Source organism: Lepidochelys olivacea, assembly GCF_965140295.1.
Source record: "Lepidochelys olivacea isolate rLepOli2 genome assembly, chromosome: 9".
Classification (NCBI taxonomy): Eukaryota; Metazoa; Chordata; order Testudines; family Cheloniidae; genus Lepidochelys; species Lepidochelys olivacea.
In genome coordinates, this window is record NC_140419.1 from 93548582 (window position 1) to 93564264 (window position 15683).

Here is a 15683-nt window from a genome sequence, read left to right on the forward strand (position 1 = left end):
GACACCAATTTTTAAAAAAGGCGATCCTAGCAATTACAGGCCAGTAAGCGTAACTTCAGTACCAGGCAAATTGGTTGAAACTGTAGCAAGGAACAGAATTATCAGACAGATGAACACGATTTGTTGAGGAAGAGTCAACATGACTTTTGTAAAGGGAAATCATGCTTCACCAACCTATTAGAATTCTCAGAGGGGGTCAAACATGTGTACATGGGTGATCGAGTGGACATAGTGTACTTGGACTGTCAGAAAGCCTTTGACAAGGTCCTCACCAAAGGCTCTTAAGCAAACTAACCAGTCATGGTATAAGAGGGAAGGTCCTCTCATGGATCAGTAACTAGTTAAAATACAGGAAACAATGGAGAGGAATAAATGGTCAGTTTTCACAGTGGAGAGAGTAAATACTGGGGTACTCCAAAGATCTGTACTGGGACCAGCATTGTTCAACATATTCATAAATGATCTTGAAAAAGGGATAAAAAAGTGTGGTGGCAAAGTTTGCAGACTATACAAAATTACTCAGGATAGTTAAGTCCAAAGCCAAGCATTACAAAGGGATCTCACAAAACTGGGTGACTGGGCAAGAAAATAGAAGATGAAATTCAGTGTCGATAAATGCAAAGTAATGCACATTGGAAAACAAATCCAACCGTACATACAAAATTATGGGGTCTACACTAACTTACCACTCAAGAAATCTTGATGTCATTGTAAATAGTTCTCTAAAAACATCCACTCAATGTGCAGTCTCCGTCAAAAAAAGCTAACAATGTTAGGAACCATTAGGAAAAAGAGAGAAGACAACAGTGAATATTATAATGCCACTATATAAATCCCACACCTTAAATACGGAGAGTGGTTCTGTGCACCCATCTCAAAAAAGATATATTGGAAATGGTACAGAGAAGGGCAACAAACATGACTAAGGGAGTATGGAACAGCTTCCATATGAGTAGAGATTAAAAAGACTGACTATTCAGCTTGGAAAAGAGATGACTGTGGGAGGATTTGATAGAGGTCTATAAAATCATGAATGATGTGGAAAAAGCAAATGGGCAAGTGTTATTTACCCCTTCACATAACCAGGGGTCACACAATGAAAGTAATAGGCAGCAGGTTTTAAACAAACAAAGGAAGAAAATTTACCTGAAGAGATCCATCTGCTGTTCTCCCTTTAGAATCTCTTGAATTACGTTGACGGTTATCTGTTCGTGACTGTTCATCATTTCCTATAAAGAGGACGCAATATTCAACAAAGTTGCTTCTCAGAACTAATTTTGTAAATTTTTTCCCCTGATTTTTCTCTAAGCAGTTAAAAGTACACAGTTAACATGGAGTTACGTTAAAGCTAAATAGCATCAAAAATATTCTTAATGATTAGATAAAGTAGAGCAGAAGTTCACAAACTATGGCCCATCGCTGGTTCACAGAATCTTTTGTGGAGGTCTGTATAATGGAACAAAACCATCCTGTGGATTGGGAAAGTGATCCACAGAATGAGAAAGATGAAGAATCAATTTTTGTAGGGTATTACCTATTTAAAGTTTTCTACTGACAGCTTATTTATTTTCCAAGCTCAGCTTTATTGTTCCCAAAAATATCATATGTGGCACGATTCCCTGATCTTGATATGTCAAAGTAAACAAAAAGTAGCCTAGGGAAAAGAAATAAGAAAACCTCTATTCCGAAGACTTCATAATTATGTAAGTTATGGTACATCACCAGAGTGCTAAATATATCAAATATTATTTAAAAGTGAGAATTTGAGTTAAGTTTAGACTTCAAGCTTGTTTCTCCCACTTTACTCCTGCTAATTCTTTCCTACTGCATATATAAATTACAACACTAAGTTTTAGTCATACACGGATATAAGAAGAAAAGATGGGCGTATTTCTGCAAGAGTACTGTATGTATTAGTGTTATATGGCCAAGAGTAGGACAAACACTGATTGACTCATAAAAGGCCTGATCCAAATCCCACTGAAGTCAATTTACCTTTGAAACCTCCACGACCCCGCCCGCCTTGGCCTCGTGCGCCACCTCCACGTCTTCGTCCATCTCCTCTGCGAAGGTAATTGTCTCGTTCTTCTTCTGCTGGGGCTAACGACCAATCACTAAGCTCATCTCTGTGATCAGATTCTGTTTCAGAAGCATTCGATGCTTCAGAGTTAGTTCCTATCAAGAGTTAAAAAAAAGTCATTGTCTATTTTCATTAATGGACTATTGTAGAAAAATCAACCAACACTGCAACAAGCTTCCTTTTAGGAGTGAACTTAAAATTCTTGTTCCATCATCAGTAGAACATGGTTGACAGAAATAAAGCTCTTAGTTACAGAGTTTATGTACCAATTCACTTAGGTAACATGAATGTCAACCTCAGAAGAAAATCCTCCAGTTCCCAGGGGCAAGTCATGTTGTATATCTACCCACCGGGCAGGGATAATTAAATTCAATTGTCGTTAATGGTAAACTTATGAAGTTCAAAATTAAAGATCATACTCTGAATAGACAAAGCCAAGTTTGAATACAGCACTCATTCTTATCAAAAGGTTTTTGGGGTCTCATTATTCTGTATGTTATATTCATAATATATATAATATACTCCAGTGAAGATCAGTGGCACACTGCAATAGCCATATTAAAAGTGACCTTGAAATGTAGAACTTTGGAGAAATAACTAAAAACTAGCTCATTCACTTTTTACCTGATATTGTACCACTGAAGCTAGATTTTCAAAACTTGACGAAAAGCATATTACTGCTGAATAAAGACTCAAGTTAGTGGATGGGTGGAAATTCCATAAATCCACTTCAATTTGTCCCTGCCAGGACATCCTTCATTTAAAATGAACTTGATTTCAGTTGGAGCTGATAGGTGCACTGCACGTCTAAGTATCAGATCATTTTTTTAGGTGTGGGTTTTAGGAGTCTACCTTTAGATTCCTATTTTTGAACTTCTTGGCCTATTAAGCCCTGAATGGAGAAAGTAAAAAGAAGACCGTGTGTGGTGGCCTGATGTGGGAAGCAGAAGTGGGTCAAGGACTAAAATGAGTTTCTTAATCAAGTTTGCGGTTATTTTTTCCAACCCCCCAAACACTGGCTTGTATCCTCCCCACCCACAAAATAGTAAAAGAAACCCAAAGAACCTCCCCACTCCAAGCCTGGAAGGTATTACTAAATGAAACACAAAGTATATAATTCACTTCACTAGCGTATTTATGCTTTAAACTGAAAAAAAGCACAAATCATCCAAAGTGAAAAGTCTGTAATTCTTAACACAATAGCAACATAGAGTACTGCTAGTTAAATTTTGGATAATATGCTTTTATCAACCTATTTGCTGTTTTTCATTACCTAGCATATTATGCAATTTTGACCAAACCATCTCAAATGTGCTAAGAACACACATGACTAATGCTTTATGGTTGGACAGAAATGGAGGTCAGTTTAAAAAACTGACAAAATTCTGAATTAAACTCTCCCATCTTCCATGACTGTACTTTCACTTTTCTGCCATTTTGAGGTAAACTGACAGCCTTCTTCAAAAACAGACTCGGAGCAGAAATCTCAGATCTTGGATTCTAAATGCTACAAGAGAAGGAACAAACTCTAGATAGCTGTCCAGGTCATATGTTCTGCCTCTTCCTGTTCTGGGTTCAATATGTGATCTTCATTTGCATTTAGAATCTGAAATGCTGGTTAAGCAACTGTAAAGTTCTAGTAGAAAAGTGGTTATACATATGTACATACATACATACACACACCCCTCTATATATCTAGATAGTTCTAGATATATAGATATAGATAAAAATCTCTGTGAGGTTACAGTTCTTTAATGAGATCAAGCCAAACTTCTACAGAGACTACAACCAGCAGCCACCAGCCTGGAATCCATCTAATCATGCTAAACTTTCCCTTCTGTTGCTTTTATAAATGTAGGTACCTATTCATGGAAGCAAGTGTCACTGGGAAACGGCGACATTAATCCCCCCTTTTTCAATCAACTAATTATGAGGCTGAAGATACGGAATATCTTCTTTCTCAAGGGCTTTTAAAGAGCATACTGAACTTCCATATACCAAACGTTTGGAATGATTTCACCTCAGAAGTTCTTATCTTTTTCATTTTCTGTTAACTGTCCAAGTAAATGGCAAAGACCTGTGTTACACTTTTACTTGCATTCTTCATAGAATCTTCAGCTACTGGGAATAATATTCTGCAGTTTTCTTTTCAGGTGAACAATCAATATTAAGTAGGAAAAAAATTTTCGTTGTATGATGCTTGTAGCTATCATCAGGTCATTTATCATGTTAACTAACCTTTTGCACTAGTGTCAAGGTTGATTCTTTTATTTATCTACCCCCTTTTATTTCTTCACTCGCAGCTTTTAATAGTGGACCGGTGAGCATATCAGTCTAGCGTAGTATTAACCAGGGCAAAGTGCTTCAGTAAATGATTTTAAAAGTTAATTCTGTGCTCCACTGAAGATGTTAGTATAAAAGAAGGCTGCAATGGTCTTATCAAGTTCAAGTCTTTGCCTTTCAGTTATTATGCCATAATCACCAATTGATCTATACTATTTTCTGGGTATGAAATGAACAGATTGCTTTTGAATGAACAAGATATTAAAGAGCTGCTGGGAGATGTGGCATGTGAGCTTTAAGTATCATTCTAGTTCCACTTTGAAGATTACACTTTTCCACTGAACACACAAAAGTTCCATTCAGTGGCACATTTGATCTTAAACAATCTGAAGAAAACAACTGCATGCGCTTCTTCAGATAAGCACAAATTTGATACCTAATCTGATTAATATTTATTTTATGGTAGTGCCCAAAGCCCAAAATGAGATCTGGAATCTCATTATCCTGGGTGCTGTACAAAGGCAAAGACAGTTCCTGCCCTGGAAAGTTTACAATCTAAAGGACACATTGAAAGGTTAGGGATAGGAAAAACATACAAGCAAATGAGCATGATGATGAATTACAGTTTTTTTAGTTACCTGTAAAATCTTAAAGTTTACATTTTACTTCAAAAGGGTTCTGTTTTCAGTACTTCAGTCCATTTAATGGCTTCTTTTCTATTACCATCCTTCAACATATTAAGATAGATAACATATACAAGTTTGGTAATCACTGAACAATAACTACATGTTTTTTCCAAGTAGGACATTGGGCAGCCTTCCTATAAATAGTACTCTTGATGAATAACAATTTTAATCTAATTTTAAAAGCTCCACTACTAATCCCCTGAAACATCCAGTGCTCAAGCCCTATGTTTTACTAGATTACAATTTCAGAAAATTATGACAACAAAGTCAGTGTCCAGAAGACCAATCTTAAATTATAGACATACTGGTAGTAACTACCTGAAGCATAGCCTGGACCACGTCTGCTGTGCCCTCTGTTTCTGTAGGGTCGACTGCCTCGTCCAAGTCCTGGACCATCATCAGTCATATATCCTTTTTCCTTGTCAGTACGATTTGGTGGTGGTCTAGAAGTAGCTCCAATCTGTCGGAGCTGTTCATCGATCTGCAATCTTTCCAAACGTAGCTGGTCTACCTCCTATATAAAATAAACAATTTGTCACATAACTGCTATTAAATTACTACCCAAATGTGGAAATTAGAAATGTTTTCCAGTTTTTGAAAATGAACCACAGAGCAACATGCCATGAAAGAGGTGTGTATTTTTTGTTTATAAACTCACTCCTGAAAAACAGAGATCAGTAACCTTCAAGTCAACATACTAGAAATACCTTACTTTTTCAAAATTAGTTGTTGCTAGAAAAGTCTGCAAGGCTGCTGCTTTTTCTTTCTGGCCCTAACTATTTCACATTTAAGTTTAAGAGTCAAACAACCTATTCAAAGGCAGAGGAAGTGAGGCATGTGCTTCCTTTAGTTCAGGGGTTCTTATTTTTTCTGTACCAGGCTCCAGAAATATGGGGAGCACAAGGCAGTCACAACCAGAAGCTCAGACACCACTACTTAGATGATTTAAAGATATGATTATGCATGCTGTTCATCCACTCCTGTCAGACAAGCCAGGGTCACTGCTGTGCTGCTTTGAGGCACTGTGGTAGGATTTTGCAGTAAGATTTTGAGGAGGTAAATGTGCCACTGACAGCATAGCCAGCAAGTGGTTGAAGAAATGGCTAAAACAACACGAATAAATGTGCCCCAGTTCTTTGGGTGTCCCTCAATGCATTCCACGGTTGCAGAGTGGAGTTCTATCGACTAGGGGCTGCTAAGAGTCTGAGGGGCCAAAAAAAAAAAAAAAAAAAGACTGCTCTCTCAGTGTGTACCTACAACTGCAGGACACTGACAAGAAATGGACTTGATCAACCATCTAACGGAGGAGGCAGCGGCAAGGACAGCCTGCGACATCCTTGGTCTCTGCGAAACACAACGAAGAAAGGAGATGGAAGCGAAGTGGAAAGACGGAAGTTCCATCATGTTGGGAAAAGGAGAAGGCATGAGAACCGCTAGAAGGAATTGGTTTGATCGTCAACAAGGAATGGTCTTCAAAAATCTCCTCCTGCAAGTTCAAGTAATCATGCATTGGAGTGCTACACCTCCAACTGAGGAAGAACAGCACCCTCATGATTATCCAGATCTCCCACAAGCACAAGTGAAGATGATGATGAGAAAGAATTCTTTCAGGAGCTCGAGGAAACTCTCACTAAAAAATTCATGTATATGATTGTGATGGGATACTTCAATGCCACGGTTGGAAGAGGGAAAGAAGGCGAAAAGTTCATTGGAAGATATGGCATTGGTGAAAGGAATCCATGAGGAGAACGACTGGCAACTTTGCCAGAGACCAAAGAAATGTTCATCGGTAACACATGGTTTAAGAAGGCCAAGTAGTGGTGGACATGGATCGCACCCACTGCAAAGAACAAGAATGAGATCGACTATATTCTGATTGATAAGCAGTGAATTGTACAAGACATCTCAAGTAGTGCCATCGTTCAACACCGGCAGTGACCATCGTTTGCTGAGAGCGAGGCTCAACTTCAATGAAAAGGTGGAGAAGAAAGCGCTACAGATGGCAAATCAGAGACTAGGCAATCCTGAAAGCAAACATTTCCAAGGAAGACTTGAGTCTTATATAAATACGACGAGGACAATAAAAACTTCGCTGATAAGTTGAGGCCACGTGTGAAATTAGCCGAGAAAGAAAGACTGAAAAGAGTGAAGGGAAAAATCTCAGAAGAAATGAGGAACTTGCTACAGAAGCAGAGGAATATGAAGCAAGATGATAGTGACAAACTTGAGTACTCCCTTCTCTGCAAGCTGATGAGAAGATGACTACAGGAGGGACTTCAAGAAGTACGAACATGAAAGGCTCTCCAAGATGGCTGGAGATCGGGAATTGATGCTGTACAGGTCGACAATAACGGTGCTGAAGAACAAGGATGGAAAAGCAGTAATCAACAGAACAGGGATGGAAGCGGTCTGCAAAGATTTCTGCACCCAGCTGTCTGCATCTCAAATAAAATGTCCCACTACTAACACTTCAACAGACCAACGAGCACGTACTCCCAGTCCTCATCAGCGAAGTTCGACATGCAGTTTACCAAATGAAGGAAGGAAAAACTCCAGAAAAAGACGGACTGACAACCAAAATGATAAGAGCTGGAGGCCAAGACCTCTGAGAAGCCCTTGCTCAGAGGTTTAACTGTTACTTGGAAATGCAGAGGGTACCATCTAGCTGCAGGGAGTCCAACACCATTTAGCTGTACAAGAAGGGCGATTGTGAAGATCTGAAGAACTATTGTCCCATATGCCTGCTCTCACGTGTCTACACACTGTTCACCAAAACAATAGCAAACTGACTCTTACAGAGTCTGGACAAGCAGCAGCCGAGAGAGCAGGCAGGTTTCTGAAGGAATTTCGGCACAATGGACCATGTATTCACTATAAACCAGCTAGTGGAGCGCTCAAGGGAATACGAATGCCTTCTATGTATTTCCTTCGTTGACTATGAAAAAGCATTCGACAGTGTAGAGATCAGTGCAGTGCTGAAAGCTCTTGCAGAGCACGGCATTGACACAAACTATTTCAAACTACTAAAGGAAGCAAACTGTCACTGCACTACAGCTATAAGTCAGTTTGATACTCCCGTCGCAAATCCCAGCCAAAAAAGTTGTGAAGCCAGGAGACATGGTTTTACCAAAACTCTTCACAGCCTGCCTCAAAATGGTAATGAGGTGAATGAACTGGAATGGTGGAATCAGCATCAAAGGAGAGCAGTTAAAACACCTCAGATTCATAGACGATATCGTCTTGATTGACGGAAACACTATCAAACTACAAAACATGCTGCAAGAACTCGACACAAAAAGCAGCCATAGCGGACTGAAAATGAACTGCTTTAAAATGAAATTTATGAAGTCTGATGCCTTGCCAAAAGGCCCAAATAATAGTCAAGGGAGAACAAATTAGAAGAAGTTGAGCAATGTCTATCTGGGCCGAGAAATTAACATGCACCACAATCAGGAAGGCGAACTCTCGCGAAGGAAGAGAGCTGGTTGGTACGCACTGAATTCTATCGAGGATGTCCTCCAAGGAAAAAATCAGTAAGGCAACATGCGCCAACCTCTTCAACTCAACCATACTGCTGGCAATGTTGTACGGCAGTGAAACATGGGCACTGACAAAGACAGAACAACAACAACTGTCTGTCACGGAGAGGGCAATGGAAAGAAGAATTCTGGGGATTTCCATCTGCGATGGAGTCTCTAATGAAGTGATCAGACAGCAGAGCTGAGTGCAGGAGGCTGTTATGGAAAGCAGGTGTAATAAAATGCGATGGGCCAGGCATGTAGCTAGGCTCACTGACAATCAATGGACTGCAGCTGAGTAGTACCCACAGGAACTGAAACAACCACTTGGCCGACCTCCAAAGAGATAAGATTTTATCATGAAAAGGCATGGTCACACATGAAGAAGGAAGGCCAAGAGAAGAGAAGAATGGAAGATGTGTTGTGATCGGTGCAATCTACATGAGGGCTGAAGGACTGATCGATCTAGGTGATTTTACCCAGAAATTACAGCCATCTCTCATTCTCTTCATCCCTTCTAATTTGTCTCCCTACCTTCCTCTTCCACAAACAATCCTGGTTAACTTTACAAAATAGCAGGCACATTTGGCAAAACACTTGTGTATGAAGGAGAGGTAGTATCTGTCTTCTGCTCCTGTATCAGCTGCAACATAGCTATTAAAATTAAAGGAGCAATTTTCTGCGGTTATGTAGTCCCTCATGATATATATAGAGAGAAACAGTTTTTAAAACATCTTTACTATATTTTTAAATCATCTTTACTAGGAACCCTAAAGGTTTAAGACTTTTTTCATCTCATGTTCAAGCACTTAAGATCCTTTTTAATTGTTAAATTTCCTTGTCAATTATTACAAAAGCTTTGAAGTAGTGTAATATAATTTTCCTCACCTTTAAATAATTTAGGTGATAATCTAAAAGCACAGTTGCGTTAGTGATGCTGTCCTTGGTTCCCACAAATACAAATGGTACCATTCCCTGAAAAGCAAGTATATATTCTGTAAATCCTTGCAATGATATTTACATAATTACAGTGATCCTAGTAATAAATATTAAAGCATGACTACAAAATATATGAAGAACACCCTTCATAATGGGGACACTCATTAAATTCTAAATTTCATAAACAACTGACATATCACCTATATTAACAGCAGTAAAAACATACTTATTTACTTGTACCTATAGTAAACTTAGCCTTACAATATTCCACTCATCCAAGGATAGTAATTTTATCTTGGAGGGGAAAAGTAAATTCATATCTCATTTTGTCCATTAACAGTTATCACAATAAAGGTGGGCAAGTAAGTTCTGTAGTTGGGATAAGTAAATTCTAGACGGAGTTACATTTCGGTAGTGTGCATCATAAAGCCATGTTTTTAGATCATACTTTCTGAACCATGTTAAAAAATCAATTAGCAAAACTTTTCAGCCATCTTATCTTCCCTCAAACTCAATATAAACAATGTTTTTCCATACAGTACCAGCTTCTAGGTGCAAGGTTCTTTTAATCTACCACCTCAGGAAAGAAACCATTTAAGCACTTTAAAACATAAGCCCAACCAATCTGTGCATAAAATGGCACTTATTTCTCCTGGATCCTATAAAGTAATTTGTAAAAGGTGAACAAATAAAAAAAATCTTCATTAAGGTGAAGTTAGGACTGCAGGCATACCACCAGTGGTCTGAATGTTCATTACTTTTCAAAAACACGAATAGTTTAAACAATCATTTGTTAGAAGCTTAGGAAATTCAGTTATGAAGCTGAACACAATAATTCCAGCATTTGAGAACACTGACATTTACGGGCAAGTTAAAATACCTTAATTCTGTAGTTGTAACAAACATAAGCCTCCCATCTTCCCTTCTGTATCTTTTATAACTATTTTGTATGATGTATTATTTTTGTAACAAGGACGGTTTTTAAGGGCTTTAGGTACATATTCATAGGCAAATTCAGAGATATGCTAAGGTCCCTTAGAATTTCACAGGAAGAGAAGGTTACTCACCTTGGGCAGTAACTGAGGTTCTTCAAGATAGATGTCCCTGTGGGTGCTCCACATTAGGTGTCTTGATGCCCTGCGCTTGTAATCGGATATTTGTGGTAGCAGTACCCGGTTGGGCTGCACATGCACCATAGCACTCTCGCACCGCACCGAGTGGTTACATAACCGTGTGCAACCAACCCTCCCCGTTCCTTCTCTACCTCAGAGAATCGGCCTGAAACTCCAAAGTAGATGGGAGATGGGAGGGTAGTGAACCTTCTCTTTTTCTCTGAGGAGTGTCCCTGTGGGTGCTTCACTTTAGGTGACTGTTGAGTAGTGCCTCTCAGTGGAGGGGAGGGGCTTCCGAGTCGATCTATTGATAGTGGATAAGACTAAGTCCAAAGTGAGCATCTGATGCTGACTGTTGTTCTAAAGCATAGTGTTTAGTGAAAGTATGGACTGATGCCCAGGGAGCTGATCTGTAAATGTCAGTGGTAGGCCACAGATGCTGCCAACGGTCTGATGGAGTGTGTGCAAACTCCCGGTGGAGGTTGTAGATTGTTGTTTTGGTAGTACAAATAGATACACCCAGATATTCATTTGGATAGTCTCTGTTTTGAGATGATTTGACCCATCAAATGTTTCTGTTATGGAAACGAATACTCTAGGTGATTTTCTAAATGTTTTTGTTCTTTCAATGTAGAAAGCTAATGCTTTGAGAACATCCTAAGTTCATACCCACAGTCGCCTGTATTTTTTCCAAAGCCACATGTGGACGGGAGGGAGGCCTTCCTCTCGTCCATATGTGGCTTCAGAAAAAAAATACAGGTAAGTAAATGGGTTGATTTAAATGAAAGGGGAAGGCAACCGTGGGTATGAATTTAGGATGTGGCTGCAGGATTACTTTATCCCTTAAAGAATGTTGTACAAGGCAGGTGCGCCATTAGGGGACCTAATTCTCCCACTCGTCTTGCGGACGTGATGGCAATGCAGAAGGCCACCTTCATGGATAAGTGCAACAAAGAACAAGTTGCAAAGGTTTCAAATGGTTTTCCCATGAGTCCTCAAGAACAAGGTTGAGGTCCCACATAGGTGGTAAGGTTTCTTAGTATGGGATAAGAATTTTCAATGCCTTTAAGGAAGTGTTTAATTGTTGGGCGAGCAAACAGTGACCCCGTCCACCTTGTGGTGGAAGGAGGTAATAGCAGCCAAGTGTACTCCGATGGAGCTTGTGGATAGCCCCAATTTTTTAAGTCCTAATAAATAGTCGAGAATCCTCGGTAGGGGGGATGACTGTGGTAAGAAGATCTGTTTGCCTTGGAACCAGGTGCAGAATCGTTTCCACTTATGGATATGTCTTTCTTGCGCTTAATCTTCGATTGTTCAGTAATATATCTTTTACTTCCTCAGAAAAGGCCCTCTTGAACAGGAATGTAATTACTGTTTAAAAAGTTAACTGTTTAAACAATTAAAAATATATTTTTTTAAATGGTTAACAGGGCTGGCCAGGCTAATGCTTACCAGTTAACCAGTTAACATTACATCCCTACTCTCGACCCCAGTCAGCCATGGAGTAACCAGGCCTTGAGGTGGAGTACTGCAAGGGTGGGGTGACGGATGCGTCCTGCATCCTGGGATAGGGGAGGTACCAAGGGAAGGGTTCGAGGCAGTTTCACTGCCATCTGACGCAGGTATGGGAACCATGTTTGTCTGGGCCACGTGGGCATAATGAGAATGACCCTGGAATAGTCCTGCCTGATCTTGTGAATGACTTGGCTTAGGAGTGGAGTCGGAGGAAATGCATACATCAGTGGCACCATTTTATGAGGAGAGTGTTGCCTAGGAAGTGGTGTCCCAATTCTGCTCTGGAGAAATATTGTGGGCATTTGGTATTCTGAGCTGTTGCAAATAGGTCTATGGTGGGGAATCCCCATAGTTTGAATATCAATTTGAGAATTCCAGGATCCATCTCCCACTCGTGGGTTTGTGAGAAATCCCTGCTTAGTAGATCCGCTGTTGTATTCCGACATTCTAGCAGATAGGATGCCGATATCTCTATGTTGTTGGTAATGCACCAATTCCAAAGGCGTATTGCCTCTGTACATAGGGAGTATGATTGTGCTCTCTCTTGGCAGCTTATATAAAACATGCATGATATATTGTCCATCAGGATCTTGATGGCATTGTTCTTGATTAGAGGGAGAAAGTTGTCGCATGCATTTCAGACAGCCCATAGCTCTAGTAAATTTATGTGCAGGTTGGACTCTGCTGGGGACCAGTGGCCTTGGATAATATTGTTGAGTAGATGTGCCCCACAACCTTTTAGGGAAATGTTTGTCCTGAAATGTCTGTCGTGATTGTTGTGGTTGGAGTTCTTTGTTGGAAAGGGACTCTTGATCAGACGTTCTTTGGTTGTGCCCACCATGTTAACCACTTTGGTTCTTGCACAGATGTTCTTTGGTTATGTCCACCACTTTTACTCTGCATGGCACTGTGAGGAGTCTGTTGAGAGTGTCTGTGCGGTATATATACACTGTTCAAAGCCAGGCCTGCAAGCATCTCAGGTGGATTCTGGAATGTTTTACAACAAACATTGTCGCTGAGCTATGTCCCAAGAGTTGTAAGCATGTTCGAGCGGATGTTCGTGGGCTGCACATCACCACTGAAATTAGGCTGACTAGAGCGAGGAAGCATTATTGGGGTAATATTGCTGTTGCTGTAAGACACTCGAGGTAGGCTCCTATGAATTCCAACTTTTGGACAGGAACCAGTGTGGACTTTTGTACATTCATTTGCAACCCTAGGTCCGTGAACCCTAGGTTATCATGCTCTCAGTGGCCTTTATTGCTTCTTGTTGCATTCGTGCCCTTATAAGGCAGTCATCTAAGTATGGAAATATCACTCCTTGTCTGAGGAGACGAGCTGTAACGACAGTGAGGACTTTTGAAAAAACCCTTGGGGCAGTGGAAAGGCTGAAGGGTAGCACTCTATTGGAAATGCTGTTTCCCTAGGGTGAATCTCAAGAATCTTCTGTGTGACGGATGGATGGTGATATGAGAAAAATCACCCTGAAGGTCAAGGGCTGAGAGCCAATCTCCTTTCTCTAATGCCAGAATTATTGTGGTTAGAGTCACCATTGTGAAAATGTCGTGTTCTCACAAATTTGTTGAATTTTCGTTAATCCAGCATGGGTCTCCATCTGCTGGTCTTTCTGAGTTAGAAAGTAATGTGAATCAAAACCTATAATGGTATGGGTTCGACGGCACCTAATTGTACGAGGTGGTTTTTTCCTGTTGTAACAGGTGCTTGTGAGAGGGGTCCCTTAAGAGGGACGGGGAAGGAGAGTGGATAGGTAGGAGAGAAATAAAGGGATGGAGTAGCCCTTCTGGATAATCTCAAAAACCCATTTGTCTGTTGCGATGGTGTTCCAGACTGGGCAGTATGGTGACAAATGGTCTCCGAACGGGTGGGGGACGGTTTCTGGTTCCAGATTCAGAGTGTGGAAGTCTCGTGCCCTCGACCACACCTTCAAAATGACTGTTTAGAGATGGACCGTTGAAACATCAAAAGTTGATCGTGGTTCTGCCGACGTCTGTTTTGTCTTTGGTACACTGTTGGTCGTACTGTCTTTGGGGCTGAGAGAATTGCGTAGACTGGAATCTCCGATTAGAAAACCTGCTGTTTCTTTTTGTTTGCAGATACATAAATGTCAAGGGTTTTTAAGGTGGCCCTTGAGTCTCTTAGAGTGTGTAATGAAATTGGTTTTGTCTGAAAATAGTTTCTGTTCCTCCAAAGGTAAGTCCTCGACTGTTGCCTGGAGCTCCCTTGGGAATCCGGAGAGGCGGAGCCACGAGGCATGGCGCATGACCACGGATGTCACGATGGATCATGGTGCCGTGTCTGCAGAGACAAAGGAAGCCTGGAGGGCCGTCCTCAGGATGAGACCCCCTTCAGAAAGATTTGCCTTGTACTGTTCTTTTTTGTCAACTGGTAAATTTTCAATAAAAGTTGACATTTTGGTAAAAGAATTGTGCATATATATATTTGGCCAGCAGGGCAGCATGATTGGCTTTGAGGAACTGAAGTGTAGCGGAGGAATAAGCTTTCTGCCTGAAAAGATCTAGCCTTTTCCAATCCTTATCATATGGGATCATTTGGGAGTGGTGTTTCCCCCTTTGATTGACCGCCTCCACACTAAGGAGTTTGGTGTGGAATGTGTGAATAAAAATTCCTTTTGCTGGCACATATTTTTTGTCAGACCTCTTCCATGAGAGTACTGCAGTAGCTGGAGTCTGCCAGATGATTTTTTCAGGCTTCATAATAGCATCATTTATCGGCAGGGCTATCTTTGCCGATGGGGATGCCTGGAATATGTCCGTGAGCTTATGCTGGGCTCCTGGTAGCTGTGCCAACAAAATGTCTACAGATTCAGCAACCCTTCTGAAGAGGTCCTGAAAGGATCTGAAATCATCCCTCGTAGTAGGGGATCGTGGCATTATGGTTCTGTCTGAAAATGAGAAGTGAGTAGGCAGTGAAGTGTTATGTTCGGCTGTGTCCTCAAGTTCCTCAGTATCCTCCTCTTGTGGTTCTGACGGTGCCGGGACAGTTGGCGAAGGGGACCGGGTTGTTCTGGACCTAGGCGGGCTAGGGGCCCTGCGGTTTTGGGCCCTATACATTGCCCATGGATTCCAGTATGACCAGTTAGGTGGGAATGGTATGGGGGGAGGTGCCCATGGGTGACCATACCATCCTCGTACATCTGCATTTGGTTGGTGATGAGATGGTCATGGCTTGGGTGAGGAGTGGCAAGGAGTGTATTGCTGCATCATCCTTTTCGTCCTCATCACTGGAGACAGGAGGGGCTGATCTGCAGGGAGTAGTCAGCTGGCTTGGTACCAATCTGGTCGGGATGCCCTCGATTTGGAGTAGAAGAGATTTAGGTGCCGAGGTCACTATCAGGTCCACATGCCTCATGAATTGCTGCGGTACCGTGAGGCTCGGTGCTGGAGATGGCATAGTGGATGGCCTAGGAGCATGAGTTGAAGCTGCTGGTGCCGAGGATTTATAGCTGTGCAGCACAGGTACAGCAGGTGGCGCCATTGTACTGCTCAGTGCCAAGATCAATTTTAGCTCC

General features: G+C 41.1%; 1 protein-coding gene across 3 annotated transcripts in view; it reads right to left on the minus strand.

The window, feature by feature from the left end:
- Positions 1 to 15683, minus strand: part of FMR1 (fragile X messenger ribonucleoprotein 1) — a 56981-nt gene that overhangs the window by 7178 nt on the left and 34120 nt on the right. For all 3 annotated transcript variants that reach the window (XM_084639666.1, XM_084639667.1, XM_084639668.1), the window contains 4 exons: positions 9456 to 9542; positions 5368 to 5563; positions 1996 to 2175; positions 1147 to 1229 (listed from right to left, as the gene is read on the minus strand). In XM_084639666.1, coding sequence (XP_084495792.1) covers positions 1147 to 1229; positions 1996 to 2175; positions 5368 to 5563; positions 9456 to 9542 — 546 coding nt within the window. The remainder of the gene's footprint in view (positions 1 to 1146; positions 1230 to 1995; positions 2176 to 5367; positions 5564 to 9455; positions 9543 to 15683) is intronic.